This window comes from Thalassophryne amazonica, chromosome 8, assembly GCF_902500255.1.
Source record: "Thalassophryne amazonica chromosome 8, fThaAma1.1, whole genome shotgun sequence".
Taxonomy (NCBI): domain Eukaryota; kingdom Metazoa; phylum Chordata; class Actinopteri; order Batrachoidiformes; family Batrachoididae; genus Thalassophryne; species Thalassophryne amazonica.
This window is the reverse complement of record NC_047110.1, coordinates 24,254,340-24,268,807: the sequence shown is the minus strand read 5'-3', so window position 1 is coordinate 24,268,807 and position 14,468 is coordinate 24,254,340. Positions and strand designations below refer to the sequence as shown.

General features: G+C 43.9%; 1 protein-coding gene across 1 annotated transcript in view; it reads left to right on the top strand.

Moving 5' to 3' along the window:
• The window catches only part of lrrk2 (leucine-rich repeat kinase 2), a 205,342-nt gene extending 191,334 nt beyond the window's left edge, over positions 1-14,008 (top strand). The window contains 5 exon segments of the mRNA XM_034175890.1: positions 98-310; positions 3,503-3,696; positions 6,462-6,534; positions 8,800-8,990; positions 13,871-14,008. Of these exon segments, the coding sequence (XP_034031781.1) occupies positions 98-310; positions 3,503-3,696; positions 6,462-6,534; positions 8,800-8,990; positions 13,871-13,937 (738 nt within the window). The 3' untranslated portion in view covers positions 13,938-14,008.
• Positions 14,009-14,468: the final 460 nt, after the last annotated feature.

The following is a 14,468-nucleotide window of genomic DNA, read 5'->3' as shown; positions in this document are numbered from 1 at the left end:
CTTGTCACTGCATTTTTGACACAAGCTTTAAAAGCTTGGAGCCTGATTTCTTTCAGCATGTATGTTGAGTAAGTGGTCCTGTCCTCTGTATGTGCAGGTTTTTGATCGGTTGAATTCGGGAGAGATGCTTTCTCTGATGGAGGAGCTGGTGGTTCATAGGGCTTTGAATGCTGAGTGCCTCACAGTGAGCCGTGACAGCAGTGATAGTTCCTTGTCCAGCCACAGGGTGTGGCTGGGAGGTGGCAGCACCACGCAGAGGATTGGCTCTGTGACAGCTGTAGATCTGGACACCAACAGCGTCACAACACAGGTACCTACAGTGCTGTTATCATCACACTTTTTCACCCACACCCACTGTCTTCTAATAATAATGATGCACTTACCTTCACTGTATATATGTATTTTTTCCATCCTTAGCTGTACACTATATTTATTTATGAAAAAGAAATAAATGCCAGATGTTGCAGTGTTGTAACAGTAAATAGGACAACATAATTCACAAATACATGTACATGAACAGTGTTATCATAGGAGTGTTTCCCTTCCTGTTACAGGCCAGAGAGGTCAGTCAAGTCTGGGAGTATGCCCTGGTGCTGCACAGTGCAGCTTCCATCACACTATGGAACCACTTTGGGTTTTGGATGGCAGACAAGTGGCCCATCCCTATCTTAGCAATATAGCTCTGTATGTGGCACAGCCAGGTTAAATGTGGGCTTCCCCTTGGCCTTTTCCAGTTGCTGAGGTCCTCAACTCTGAAGCACCTACATGCTCAAGTCTCCCCCAAAGTAGCTGTTTTGTTGTGTTGTTGTTGTTGTTGTTTCCCCCCCCCTCCACACAAAGTCCTTCCAGTGGTACCAAAGATTCCTCTAAAGACACAAAGTACGAAAGACATACAGTTGTACCCTTAGGTCACTGGCTAGTGTCCAAGTCTCACAAATATACAGTAAGACTGGAAGCACCTTTGACCTTCATTCTCTTGCAAAGCAATTGGCAACAGCAAACACCTCCGTCCAGTGACTTCATGACTCCATGAGTGCTTCCTAGGCCTCTCTTAATGTCAAAGTAAGAAGAAGTAAAAGTTTAACACTTTCAATGCATCCACATACACCTTTTTCCAGGAAGGCATTGAAAGCCTGAAATCTTTATGAAGGACCCCAGATACTCAGATTCCTCACTCAGATTTTCAAATGCTGCAGTCAGGGTTTTTGTTAATTCTGCAAAGATCGCAGCATCATCCAAGTCAGTCAATAAACCTTTCATCTCCAACAAAGACACGTCATCTGTAAATAGACTGGGCTATGTAATGTTTTTCTATCTGAGACAGATGCCAAAGGCAATGACAATGGGGCAATTTGGGGATTAGGGATGGATAGGGAATTGAACCAAGGTTACTGTGGTCACCAACCCTCCACTCTAGCCTCTGCGTCAAGGGTGGACATGATTGGCCAAGACAGTGTAGGTTTTCCTCACTATTGATCACCTCAGCAGGTGATTTCACAGATGATCATGACTTTAGCTTGAAGGGAGAAGCTCATCAGTAAAATCAGCTGCAGGGGTGTTCCATTGCAAGGAAAACCAGCATGTTCATAGCACACTGTATCGTATCCCAGTTGTAGTCCATTCATTCATTTTCTGTTGCTTATCTGGGTCTTTGTCATGGTGGCTACAAAATAAGCTGGTCAGCCCCCACTTTCATATTTTCTGCAAAACCTTGACAACTCCTGGGGAATCCCACAGTGTTCACAACCTACCTGAGAGATGTACTTCCTCCAGCATGTTTTGGGTCTTTGCTGGGGCCTCCTCCCAGTTAGATGTGCCTGGAAGACCATCCTAAGGAGACAACCAGGTGGCATCCTCACCAGATGCCGGAACAACGTCAGCTGGCTCCATTTGATGCCAAAGATCAGTGGCTCTACTTTGAGTTCCTTGATCCGGATATTTAAACTTCTCACCCTGTCCCTCAATATGAGTCCAGATACCCTCTGGAGGACCCTCATTTCGGCTGCTTGTACCTGCAGTGTTGTTCTTTTAGTCGCAACCGCTTGTGACCATCAGTTAGGATTAATTTAAAGCAATTAGAATTTAAAGCATCTGCTTTAAATTGGTAAATTGAGAGCCTCGCATTCTGGCTCAGCTCTTTTTTCACCATAATGGTCTGGTGCTGCATCTGCAGGGCCTCAGATGCAGCACTAGTGCCTCTATTGATCTCATGCTCCAGCTTACCACCACTCAACAGGGACTCCAAAATACTTGAAGTCCTCCACTCGGACAGTAACTCTTCCCTGACTGAATGGCTTCACACTCTGCCTCAAACCTGTCCAGTGCTCATTGGAGGTCATTGTCTGATGACACCAACCAAACAACATCATTTTCAAGTTTGAAATCCTGTCTGTGTAATTCACCAAGATGATTGGTGACAAGAGGCAGACCTGGCAGAGAAACCTTTCTGATGAAATGCAGAGAATGCAGATGCAATGGACCCATACTCCTATAGCACCTCCCACAAGAGTGGGTTGTAGGCATTTTCCAAGTCCACAAAACACAGGTAGAATCGTTGGGCTTACTCCCAAGCAGCCTCCACTATCCATGTGATGTTAAAGAGCTGGCCCACTTTTCCATGACCAGTAACCTGTATTGCTTCCCCTGAATATGAGGTTTGACTATTGGTCTTATTCTCTTATCCTGCATGCTCTGTAGCTGTGCATAGGCCAACTATGATGTCTACCAACTTGCTTGGGATCCCACAAATTTTCAGGGTCTCTCAGAGAGCAGCTTGGTCAACTGAGTCAGTTGGTTTGCTAAAATCTACACAGGCTGCAGTGAAGCACTGCTGTCATTCCCACTTGTATTCAGTGAGTAGTCCAAGTGCTAGCATGAATTCATTTAGTCAGTGGGAGCAGTATGTGATTCATTAATTCATTCATTTTGTATACCCGCATATTTCAATTAAGGATCGCAGGGTGCTGGAGCCTATCCCAGCAGTCATTGGGTGAAAAGCAGGGTACACCCTGGACAAGCTGCTAGTCCATCACAGGTCTGATACATATAGACAGACACACTCATACCTACGGTCAGTTTGGAGTTAACAGTTCATCTAAGAGAGAATCCACACAAACACGGGGAAACATGCAAAATCCAGGTCAGAATCGAACCCAGGACCTTCTGGCTGTGAGAAAACAGTGCTGACCACTAAGTCATGATGGTTATTGGGAAGTCACAAGTCACAGTGCTGTTGAAGAAGCTTTTAGAGTGGTTTCCTGCTACAGAGACAGAAGTGATGACGCACACAATCAGTTCCAAGTTAACAGGCTACAGCAAACAAGCTCTGTTAGTGAGAAATATGCCCACAGAATACTTCCATGATGTGAAATCTTTAAGTATTCTTTGTTTCGATAGAAACAACATTTGTATCAGTGGCAGGGCAGCAGCAGCTTCAGGCAAATGGACAGTATTTGTATCAGCAGACGAACATTTTTACAATCTGGTTGCTTTCCTTCATCAGGAGATAGACGTCAGTCCCATCCTCTGCCTTGTGACAGTTCAAATCCCAGGCGAGAGCTCTGATTGGCTTGTGGCAGGCACCCAGTCTGGCTCCTTGGTGGTCATCAGCACTCAAGACTTGTCGACTTGGCACCATCTGCAGAGGGTCACTGATGCCGTTACCTCACTGTTTTTCCATGTACATGCCAGTCGTATGTAAGTCCATCCATCCATTTTCTGGACCCGCTTACTCCAGTTAAGGGTTCATATGTAAGTGTGGAATAATAAATGACTAACTTTGAAACATGGAGATAGTACTGAACCTCTTGCTGCTGCAGCAAAAACTGGTATGAAATTATTTACACACAATCTTCCCATCAGATTATAACCATTACAAATTGTGGTCTGATGTACAGTCATTTTGAAATAAATATCAATGTTCAGTACATTATCTTCTGTGGACTTTAAAGATTGACCACAACTTTAAAACCAACTAGAGCACCGCACTTGTAGAGCACAAACCTCCGCCAACACTAGTTTCCAATTCCACAAATTTTTACCTTGAAAAAAATTTCAAAGTCCTGTTAGAAATGTCTTTTCTTAAGCTAAATATAATACAAAATAGATCAAAAGGGCTTTTAAATGTTAAAATCAAATATCCGCTAAATCCGCAATACGGAACTGATGTGGATCAAACTTAGTCTATTCATTAAGAGTACCAAGAGCACAAGAGGCTTGCTGGAAGTGCTACAGTACGTAGAATGAACTGCTTGGCTAAGAGCTAAGCACATCGTTCCACACTTCGTTTGTGTCCGTAAATGTTCATAAAGCCAGTTAACGAAACAAAGGCTGGGTAGTTCATGACAGGGTAGGTGTACCCTAAGCGGTAAAAACTTTACTTTTCCTGAAAAACATCTCTCGTGCAAGATCCTATGTCGCAGTTTGATCGGTCCCCCTGTCTGGTCAACAAGAGACATGGGTGGAGCCCATATTTCACCAGAATTCAACATAAAATACTGAAGGCAGGGGAGCCGATCAGATAGGGGGGCTGATCAGACCGTGAAATCTCCATGTTGGTTTGTGCTCTACGAGCGCAGTGCTGTAATATTCTTGTAAAAGTCAGTCCCTTCGGCTGCTCTGTTGTTTTCACTCTGGGTCGCCACAGCAGATCCAAGGTGGACCTGCATGTTGATTCTGGCACAAGTTTTATGCCGGATGCCGTTCCAGATACACCTCCACATTACATGGAGAAATGTGGCAGGGGTGGGGTTTGAACCAAGAACCTTCCGCACTGAAACCATGTGCACTAACCACTTCGTAATTGTGCCATCATAAAATACTCTATGTAATAGATATATCAATTGTGAAATGCTTGTGCAACTTCGGGACTGTTATGACCATTTTACATATTGAATTTACATATAAATAAATTGACAAATTTTATGATGTCAGCCGACAATGAGCGCCCCCTCTTTGACAGACCAGCAGCCGCCATTGCTTGTATGTCAAAGTAAACTGCATAATTCATTTCATGCAATTAATACAATAAATGTCACATGAGTTCTTGTATGTTGTACAAATATGAGCAAAACATTTGTTGGATTTCGCTAGCATGGTTTATATGCAATAAAAAAAAAAACAGGTGAATTAAATTGTCTTTAGACACAGCTGACTGTGAACAACCAACATCTTTTGCAACATTGCGTGATGATTTACCCTCTTTTGCTACCAGATCTAGGCTTTCAAAATTATAGAAAATGATAAACTCATTTCAAGATATGCATAATTTAAGCCACACTGCTTCTAATTTCCATCATGCATGTGATGATATAATTGAGGGCAGCATGCTGGCGCAAGTAGTTAGCATGTTTGACTCCCAACAAGGAAGTCCCCTGTTCAAGGCCACCTGTGCCTTGTTTTCCTAGTAGACCTGGAGTAGTGTCAGGAAAGGCACAGATCCATACCAAAAAAAAAGGAAGATGCCAGAAGAAATGATCATGTGAAGATATGATATTCCCTGCAACAATCCCAGTCACGTCCAGCAGTTGGACGTGTACGGTATATGATATATGACACAAGCAAAACAAAGTAGCTTTTTGAACGGATTTGGTGCGTCAGTGTTTTCCCAAAATTTTCATCAGTTTATTGTGATTATATGCCATTTTTATCTCACATTGGCTTATTCAGCCACAATTGCAGACGCTCTAACAACACCACATAACCCCATGGTCAAGATGGTCGATGGAGGCCATGGCAATCCTCTTTTAATTTGGACACGCACAAGATAATAGTATGTACTGTGTGAGTTAAATTGTTGAACTGGAGGGCATGGGCTTGTTTATCTCTTCACTCACTCCACTGTATAGGGTACATAAATAAGTTTTTGTTTTCTCAAACATTAATGATTATACACACACATTCACGCACTCTGTGATGATGTCTATCTACAGCTAAGTGCCATGAAGAGTGGCAAAGATGTTTATGGCACCCAGATTGCACCAGTATAACACCACTTTGAGCAGAATGGAGGGGTTCATGCACTCTCTGGTTGCCATGAAAACGTATACCCTTTTTGTCCTTCATTCACATAGTTAAAAATCACAAGACCTTTTTTTTCTGGTGTCTTGTGAAGTAATGACAATAAAAATCTGTCTAATTGCTTGTAATCTCTCTGAAAAGTTGGCAACACTCTCAAAAGTGTTAATTCCTACATCATTCATTTGATTTGGATACAGTTGCCCCCAAAATCAACCCTAATATCTTATATAACGTTGGCTTAAATGAAAGACGTTTATCAATATCTAAATATACTGTGTGGGGACTTGGTTGTTGAGGAACTTATTTTAACTTAAAACATTTTCTTCTTGAGCTACAGAAAACATTTTCCGCAGATTACCTACCTACTAATGTGTAATTGTAATGTGTCTACAGTCACACATTAACATTTTGTCCTTTTTTTTTTGTTTATGTCTCTTATCAAGACAAAGAAAGAATTATTTGCTGGTTGGTGCAGCAGATGGAATTCTCACCGTTTATGAGGACACAGTACTGTTGGTAAGTGTTAGATGTTTAATTTAAGATTCAGTGAGTTTTACTTCAGCAGCAAATGTCTGGAATGTGACATCATGCATTGTATTCACTTGCTCGTGTAGTAAATTTTGTTTAGCCCCCTTGCAATCACATAACCATCAATGCTTATGCCACCATGTTGGTAAGTCTGATGCTTGAGCCACTCCTTCAGGGTTCAGGTACACCCACTAGTCACCACTGGAGTGCACAGCACAAGCACAAATATGCTCCTCCCATGTCTTCCAGTAGATGGAGCAGTTCTTGAGGTTGTGTTTCAGAATGTCCTAATAGTGTTTCTTCTGCCCTCCTCTGGACCATTTTCCTACACTCAGCTGAGAGTAGAAGATCTGCTTGGAAAGTTGGCTGTCATTCACCCTAACAGCATTACTCACCCACCGAAACTGGGTCTTAATGGTGACACACTCGATGCACTGGAGCTTGGAGTCACCCAGGACACTGATGTTGGTACAGTAGTCTTCCGGCCAAAGAGATTTCCTGCACACCTGAGTCAGTGTTTGATCTCGTAATTGATGTCAGCATTTCATGACACTTGTCTGCCCAGGTATGGAAAGTGGGTGACGTTCTCCAGGACGTGTACATGCAGTTTCACAGCAGGAAGCTTTGGACTCTGCATGGCTGTTCACACAGCACAAAGGGGCTGTGTTTAGTGACATTATCATGGATGTGTTTTGGGTGTAACGTGAACTATACAAAGCAGTTTCAGTGCTTTTTAAGATGTGCGTTGGCTTGAACTTCATGTGTTGCTATTTCAGTTGTTCACTCAGTAGAGGACATATGTGAAAGCTTTTCTGGGAAGGAAATGAACCATGTGCAAGCAGACAAGTCACAGGAACAGCAGTCATCCACCAAAGCTCCCTGAGGTGAAGCGGTTGAGTGCGTTGTTTCTGTAACATCTCCTCCTTCAGCCTCCAGATCACCTCCATATCCTATCAGGCACAGACTGACCCCTACTTGGACTTTACTGTGGTCAGCCTGCAAACCTGAGAATGAAGCCAACCAGCATAAATATCTTCTGCAAACAGTCACTAAAGTTTTGTATTTTAAGATTCGCCTTTACTTTTATTTCATTTTATTTTAAAGTCAGTTTAGTTTTAATGCATTTTAGTGCATCGTAAACCAGTCTGTGTATGTACAACCCCTGGCTTGTTTGTATTTGGTCCAGAGTTTAGACACAGCTGACTGTGAACAACCAACATCTTTTGCAACATTGCGTGATGATTTACCCTCTTTTAAGAGTTTGATAATCCTCTCCTTTGTTTCAATTGACATCTCTCGTGTTGGAGCCATGATTCATGTCAGTCCACTTGGTGCAACAGCTCTCCAAGGTGTGATCACTCCTTTTTAGATGCAGACTAACGAGCAGATCTGATTTGATGCAGGTGTTAGTTTTGGGGATGAAAATTTACAGGGTGATTCCATAATTTTTTCCTCAGAATTGAGTGAGTCCATATTTTTTTCCCTCTGCTTGGTCTAAAAAAGTAACCGTTACTGACTGCCACAATTTTTTTTTCCTGATTTCTTATAGTGTTTCTTAAAGCCAGAAAGTTGCCATTTGAAATGACTTTAGTTTTGTGTCATGTCTGTGATCTGCTTTTTTTCTACAAAATTAAACAACTGAATGAACATCCTCTGAGTCCGGTGATTCAATAATTTTTGCCAGGGGTTGTATAAAGTGCAGAAACGACTCTGCGCTCAACTTCAGACTGGGATTTTAATGGCCTCTGGGCAGCTTTCATCACTTCCTGCTGCCTCATGATAGCAATTTGTGAGCAGTGTGCCTGACCGCACCTCGTGCTAAGACCAGTGTTCACATAGATGAACATTAATAAAAGTAAGTTCTTTTGGCTTTTCCCATATTGCTCGCAGCCGCCACAGTGGATTCGATGTGATTTGGTGTAGGTTTTATACCAGATGCCCTTCCTGATGCAATTACATGTTACTTGGGAAATGGGCCATATGGTGACGTGGTTGACGAGCATGAAAATGACACCTGCATCAGTCAGAAACCAGCAGTTACTCCTGCATTGTACGCAGCGGGTCTAAACTATCTTATCTTACACGACCAGAACATTCAAAATGATGGGGATCTAAAGAATGTGATCTGCTTCACACAGGAACTACACTAATCTCATGATCACATGATCTGGGGATGTTACCTGCACAGTGTCTATATGTCGCTTTGCTGTGAATCCATCAGCGTCCCCATTGTCTCTCATCCTTTTCTTCCAGCAGGAGAATGGCCAGCCGGTGAAAACTCTCAGCATTGGGAGTGTCAGCACACCTGTCATGTGTGTGGACCAGTCGCTGCACTCTGCGGACCACATGTCTGTGTGGGCCAGTTGTGGGACCAAGATCCTCTCCTTCTCGTCCGAATATGATGTCTCAAACGCTATTGATACGAGATCCAACCTCTGTTTCCAGTGAGTTCATATCATGTGGGAAATGTGAAGCAGCTTGTGTCTGCTGTGCATGTTTAGAGGCTTTCGTGTCAGAATGGAATAACATTGGGGAGTCATCATTTCCATGTTCTCACCATTGGGCGAGAGGCGGGGTGCACCCTGGACAGGTCGCCGGTCTTATTGCAGGGCCACAAACACCTTCACACTCTCACCTATGGTGAGTTTAAAGTTTCCAGTTCACCTAACCCATGTCTTTTGATGTTGGCGGAAGCCGGTGCACCCAGATAGAACCCACACAGAAGGGACCTGGTGGGACGTGATCCCAGGACCTTCTCACTGAGTCAGCAGTACTAAACACTAAAGCACCCATCACACATAGCAAGAATGTGCAGGAACCACACCCGACACAGCAAATATTGCCATAATCTGACACAGTCGGGAGGAAAAGAAGCGTGGTCAGCAGTGTCAGAAAGCATCCAGATTACCTCGTCCACACCCGCACGATGGCATCCAAAGCACATGTAGACAACAGGGAGATGACACAGAGTGCCGTCAGACGGCCATAAAAGGCACTGAAGACTGTCCGATGTCCAAATGTGTGGATGGCAAACACGGGACCGGAGTTTGAGGGAGCGCTGTATTCCTCACCCGCACGTGCACACGTGTGCGTGGGGCTGCAATTATCACTCAGCTGTGTGTGTGTATGTATGTGTGTGTGTGTCTATGCATAATGCTGCATGAGCCACTAAGCGCGTGCAGACAGAAAGTTTGCTGGCAGTGTGCCATGCTGTCTCCTGCGTCAGATGGAGCCTTTCCATTGACCTTTAATTTCAGTGAATTTTAATTTCAACTCAGGACACCGCGATGATTGGAATATCACATGGGATTTTTTTTTTTTTTTTTTTTTGGGTGAGAGGATTTTAACCACAGGCTGCGGTCTGGTTCCACGTCCGCACTGTGAAACACTCCTGGACCGCTGTTGGAAGTGTGATTCATGTTTATTAATGGTGTAACGGCCTGGCACAACAGTTCCCTGCCATATCTCCGATGGAGTTAGAAGGTGATCTTTTATTACAGCATGACATCCGTTCAGCTGTGAGTCTGATGCGTGCAATGATGCGTTACTGCGCAACACGGAGAGGCGCAGCTGCCCGTGTTATATACAGTTATGATGGAGACGGTATTCACATTATTTACGTCGCCCATGGGAAGGAATGGACAAATATCTGTAGTGTAAGGTCTATCCTGGATATAACAGCCTGTTCAGATTTGCGGCGGTGTGTGCACAGTAGTGCATGGTCCTTTCAGCTTGATAGCCGCTGATCACACGTGGCACGTGCAGGTCATACCAGCGTGCTTTGTTGTGCCAGATCCATCTTGAGGTTCCCTCACACGTGCTCAAATCGTTTTGGATCCTGCACGCGTGACAATGACACAAGCGGGACGACGATTTGATTGAGCTAATTGACAGTGCTAGTTCTTCTAACACACGCATGCACAAAAATCCACTCCGCTGTAAGCTGTCTGGTTGCATGAAGAGCTGTTCAGATGAAAAGCTGACGTTATTTTTCGCTAGACTGAGGAACGACACAAACTGTTTGTTTTTATGGAAGTACGAAGTCAGTGCACAGCATCACCGGACTACACGTCACAGTTTGGACTCCTATTTAAAGTTCGTGTGGGAGATAGCAGCAATGGAACACATAAATGTAAGTCCCTTTGCTATTGTTTCTAAATTAATAAAATATCAAATGACAAGGATCTATTTTAGCCGTTATATGAAAAAAATAATGTTTTTACATTCTTTCAGTGGAACGTTAAATGGTACGTTCCATCTTTCGTTTCATCTTTCACCATTCCATCTTTCATCTCATGAAGGATTCGTACCTTTGAATGGTAAATGGACTGCATTTGTATAGTGCTTTTTCATCTGCATCATACGCTCAAAGCGCTTTACAAATAATGCCTCACATTCACCCCGATGTCAGGGTGCTGCTATACAAGGTACTCACTACACACCGGGAGCAACTGTTTGTCTATCTTCCAGGTGTCAGTCAGTTGTTTGTTTGTTTTTGCCAGCTCTTTGGTCATAATCAACTGATTTAAAAAAAAGTTTGTTTTACTATCTGTGACATCAGAAGTGATGAGGAAGTGTGGATTTTTTTTTTTTCTTTTCTGAGAAACAGGTACATTCATTTCAAATCTGAAAAATGACACAAGGGACTGAAAATATCAGCTGTTTTTAAAATAAATATGGTTTCCTTAATGAATACGAGGTCTATTAGAAAAGCATCCGACCTTATTATTTTTTTCAAAAACCATATGGATTTGAATCACGTGTGATTGCGTCAGCCAAGCTTGAACCCTCGTGCGCATGCGTAAGTTTTTCCACGCCTGTCGGTTGCGCCTGGACATGCCAGAACATGTCCGGTGAGGCTTCATCACGGCGTTGCTGTGCACCATGCGGCACCGCCGTGACGCATGAAGCCTCCGCTCCTCTTTCCATGACAAAAACTCCTGTAACAGTGGAATGTGCCGTTCATTTCCAAACTGGACGCTGTGTTTTATCCGGGACGTCATCTGACTAGCACAGGAATTGTGAAAAGACGTGGACATCAACACTTTTTCGGCACATTGAGACAGACGTGTGGAGGAATCCCGCGCGTCGCGGCGGTGCCGCATGGCACAAAGCAACGCCGTGATGAAGCCTCACGGGACATGTTCTGGCATGTCCAGGCACATCCACAATTTCTCGGATAATCACTCAATGGAAAAACCACCGACAGCTGTCTGAACGCCATCTCAAAGCCGTCCTGTGAGACCAAAACGGAGGTGGTTTTGTCTCGCTCCAGTAGCGAATCCATCGTGACGCGCGAAGCCTCCGCTCGGCTTTCCATGACAGAATCTCTTGTTAAAAGTGAAATCTACCAGAAAATGGTTGATGTCCAGCTCTTGTGATAACCAGAGAAATGGCACACGATGGTCACGGATCCAGACAGCCATCCGTTTAGAAATGAAATGGTCGTTCAGCCTGTCGATGGCGGCTTCGGAGCGCGGCGCGCCCCACAGCCGCTGGAGGCCGTCCTTAAAGCGACAGTAACACTCCTTATTCTCTATCAAGCCCGTAACATTTCACCGAAAGCCAGATAAATTTTCTAATGGTTTCCAGCTGCCAGTCTCTAACAGTTTTCTGAAAAAATTCTGATGGAAAAAAAGCCCAAATCATTTCCGCCATTTCCTGGCAATGAAACAACGAGGGGGCCTGGACCACTCCTCACTCAAAGCCTGCTCACAGGTGAATGACGCAACCGACAGGCGTGGAAAAACCTCACGCATGCGCACGAGGGTTCAAGCTTGTCTGACGCAATCACACGTGATTCAAATCCATATGGTTTTTGAAAAAAATAATAAGGTCGGATACTTTTCTAATAGACCTCGTACAGTTAGTGTACTGTACATTAGTAGCGTAATCACATTATTAAATATTAAAAACCATTCACACAAGGAGTGAGGAAAATAAGTATTGACAACCCTTCGATTTTGCAAGTTCTCCCACTTAGAAATCATGGAGGGTCTGAAATCTTCATCTTAGGTGCATGTCCACTGTGAGAGACATAATCTAAAAAAAATCCGGAAATTCACATCCAGGATCATCCATCCATCCATCCATCCTGGATCATCCAGATGGTCACTGGTGAACTTCAAACAGGCCTGGACATGTGCTGACTTGAGCAGGGGGACCTTGCTGCCCTGCAGGATTTTAAACCATGACAGCATCATGTGTTACTAATGTAATCTTTGTGACTGTGGTCCCAGCTCTCTCAGGTCATTGACCAGGTCCTCCTGTGTAGTTCTGATCTTTCTCAGAATCATCCTTACCCCACAAAGTGAGAGCTTGCATAGAATCTCAGACCGAGGGGAGATTGACAGTCCTCTTGTGTTTCTTCCACTTCTAATAAATAATCATAACAGTTGTTGTCTTCTACCCAAGCTGCTTGCCTGTTGTCCTGTAGTCTATACCCAGCCTTGTGCAGGTCTACAGTTTTGTCCTGGTGTCCTTAGACAGCTCTTTGGTCTTGGCTATGGTGGAAGGTTGAGTGTGATTGGAGTGTGGAAACGGTGTCCTTTTATACAGGTAACAAGTTCCAACAGGTGCAATTAATAAGGTAAAGAGTGCAGAATAAGAAGGCTTCTTAAAGAAAAATTAACAGGTCTGTGTGAGCCAGAATCTTGCTGGTTGGTAGGTGTTCCAAATATTTATTTGCAGCAGGTAACATACAAATAATTTATTAAAAAATCACGTTGTGATTTCTGGATTTTATTTTTTAGCATTATGTCTCTCACAGTGGACATGTACCTAAGATGAAAATTTCAGACCCCTCCATGATTTCTAAGTGGGAGAACTTGCAGAATCGCAGGGTGTTCAAATACTTATTTGCTGACTGTATGTGTTCACCTGCCAATCAAAAGGATTCTGCCAGCGAGAACTAACTGTTCTGACACCTGTAACACCTTGCAGCACCGGCTGGAACCACTCGGGGGAAACGGGGCAGTTAGTAGCCTGTAAAAATCCATAAATTAATCCATAAATTAATGGGACTATTAAGATAATGGTTCCAGCGCTGATGCCACTTCCTCCCTTCCTTCTCCGATGTGGGACTCATGGGAAATTCTGGTTTTGGTGGCACACAGTTAAAATATTTATCTCTTCAGTAACTGCGCACCAGGAAAAGGATACATTTCAAACTGTTTCATTTAGGTCTTAAATACTCAAAAAAAAAAAAAAAAAAAAATTACATATCCTGTCACCTACATTCAGGTTTAAGGTGCAGGTTTGTCTCTTTTCGTGCTAAAATAGTGCAACATTGTGTGACAGTGTAGTTGTGTTTGCCACTCTGCAGGCAGCAGCGGCCATCGTGTCAGAAGCCTGTGTCTATGTATCGGTGGTGGCAAAATATATATACCTGACCCAAAGCTAGAGCCGTTACCTTGGAGGTGTGGGACAAGAAGAGCGAGAAGATGGTGGACTGCATCAACTGTGCTCAGATAATCAGGTACAGATACAGAGGGAAGCCATCAGGGGAGCAGTGATTTTGCACATTGGCACTACTGGATATGAGTGACAGGGACAATAAAAATGAGTTACTGTGGGTGACAGCGACAGAGTTTAGACACTAGCTGGGATGAGGACTACCCCACTGTAGTTTCAAGTGATGGTGAGAAGAACTCCATGAAAAGATGACAAGTATTTAAATCTCATAGAGTTGGGTGAGGAGTCAACTGACCAGTGTTTTTCTTCAGGCGGGGCTGTGGGTCAGAGGTCGACCCCGAGGCTGCTCCTCGGTGGGCCACAGTAAGGGCGGCTGCTTGGTGCAGAGCGCTGCTGCTCTCTGGATCGGCACTAGAGGGGGCTACTGATGCTGCTGGATTATTTCCAAACACCAAGCGCTGCAGGTGATCGACCCCACTGTGACTCCATCCGCAGCATCACTTGGCGCT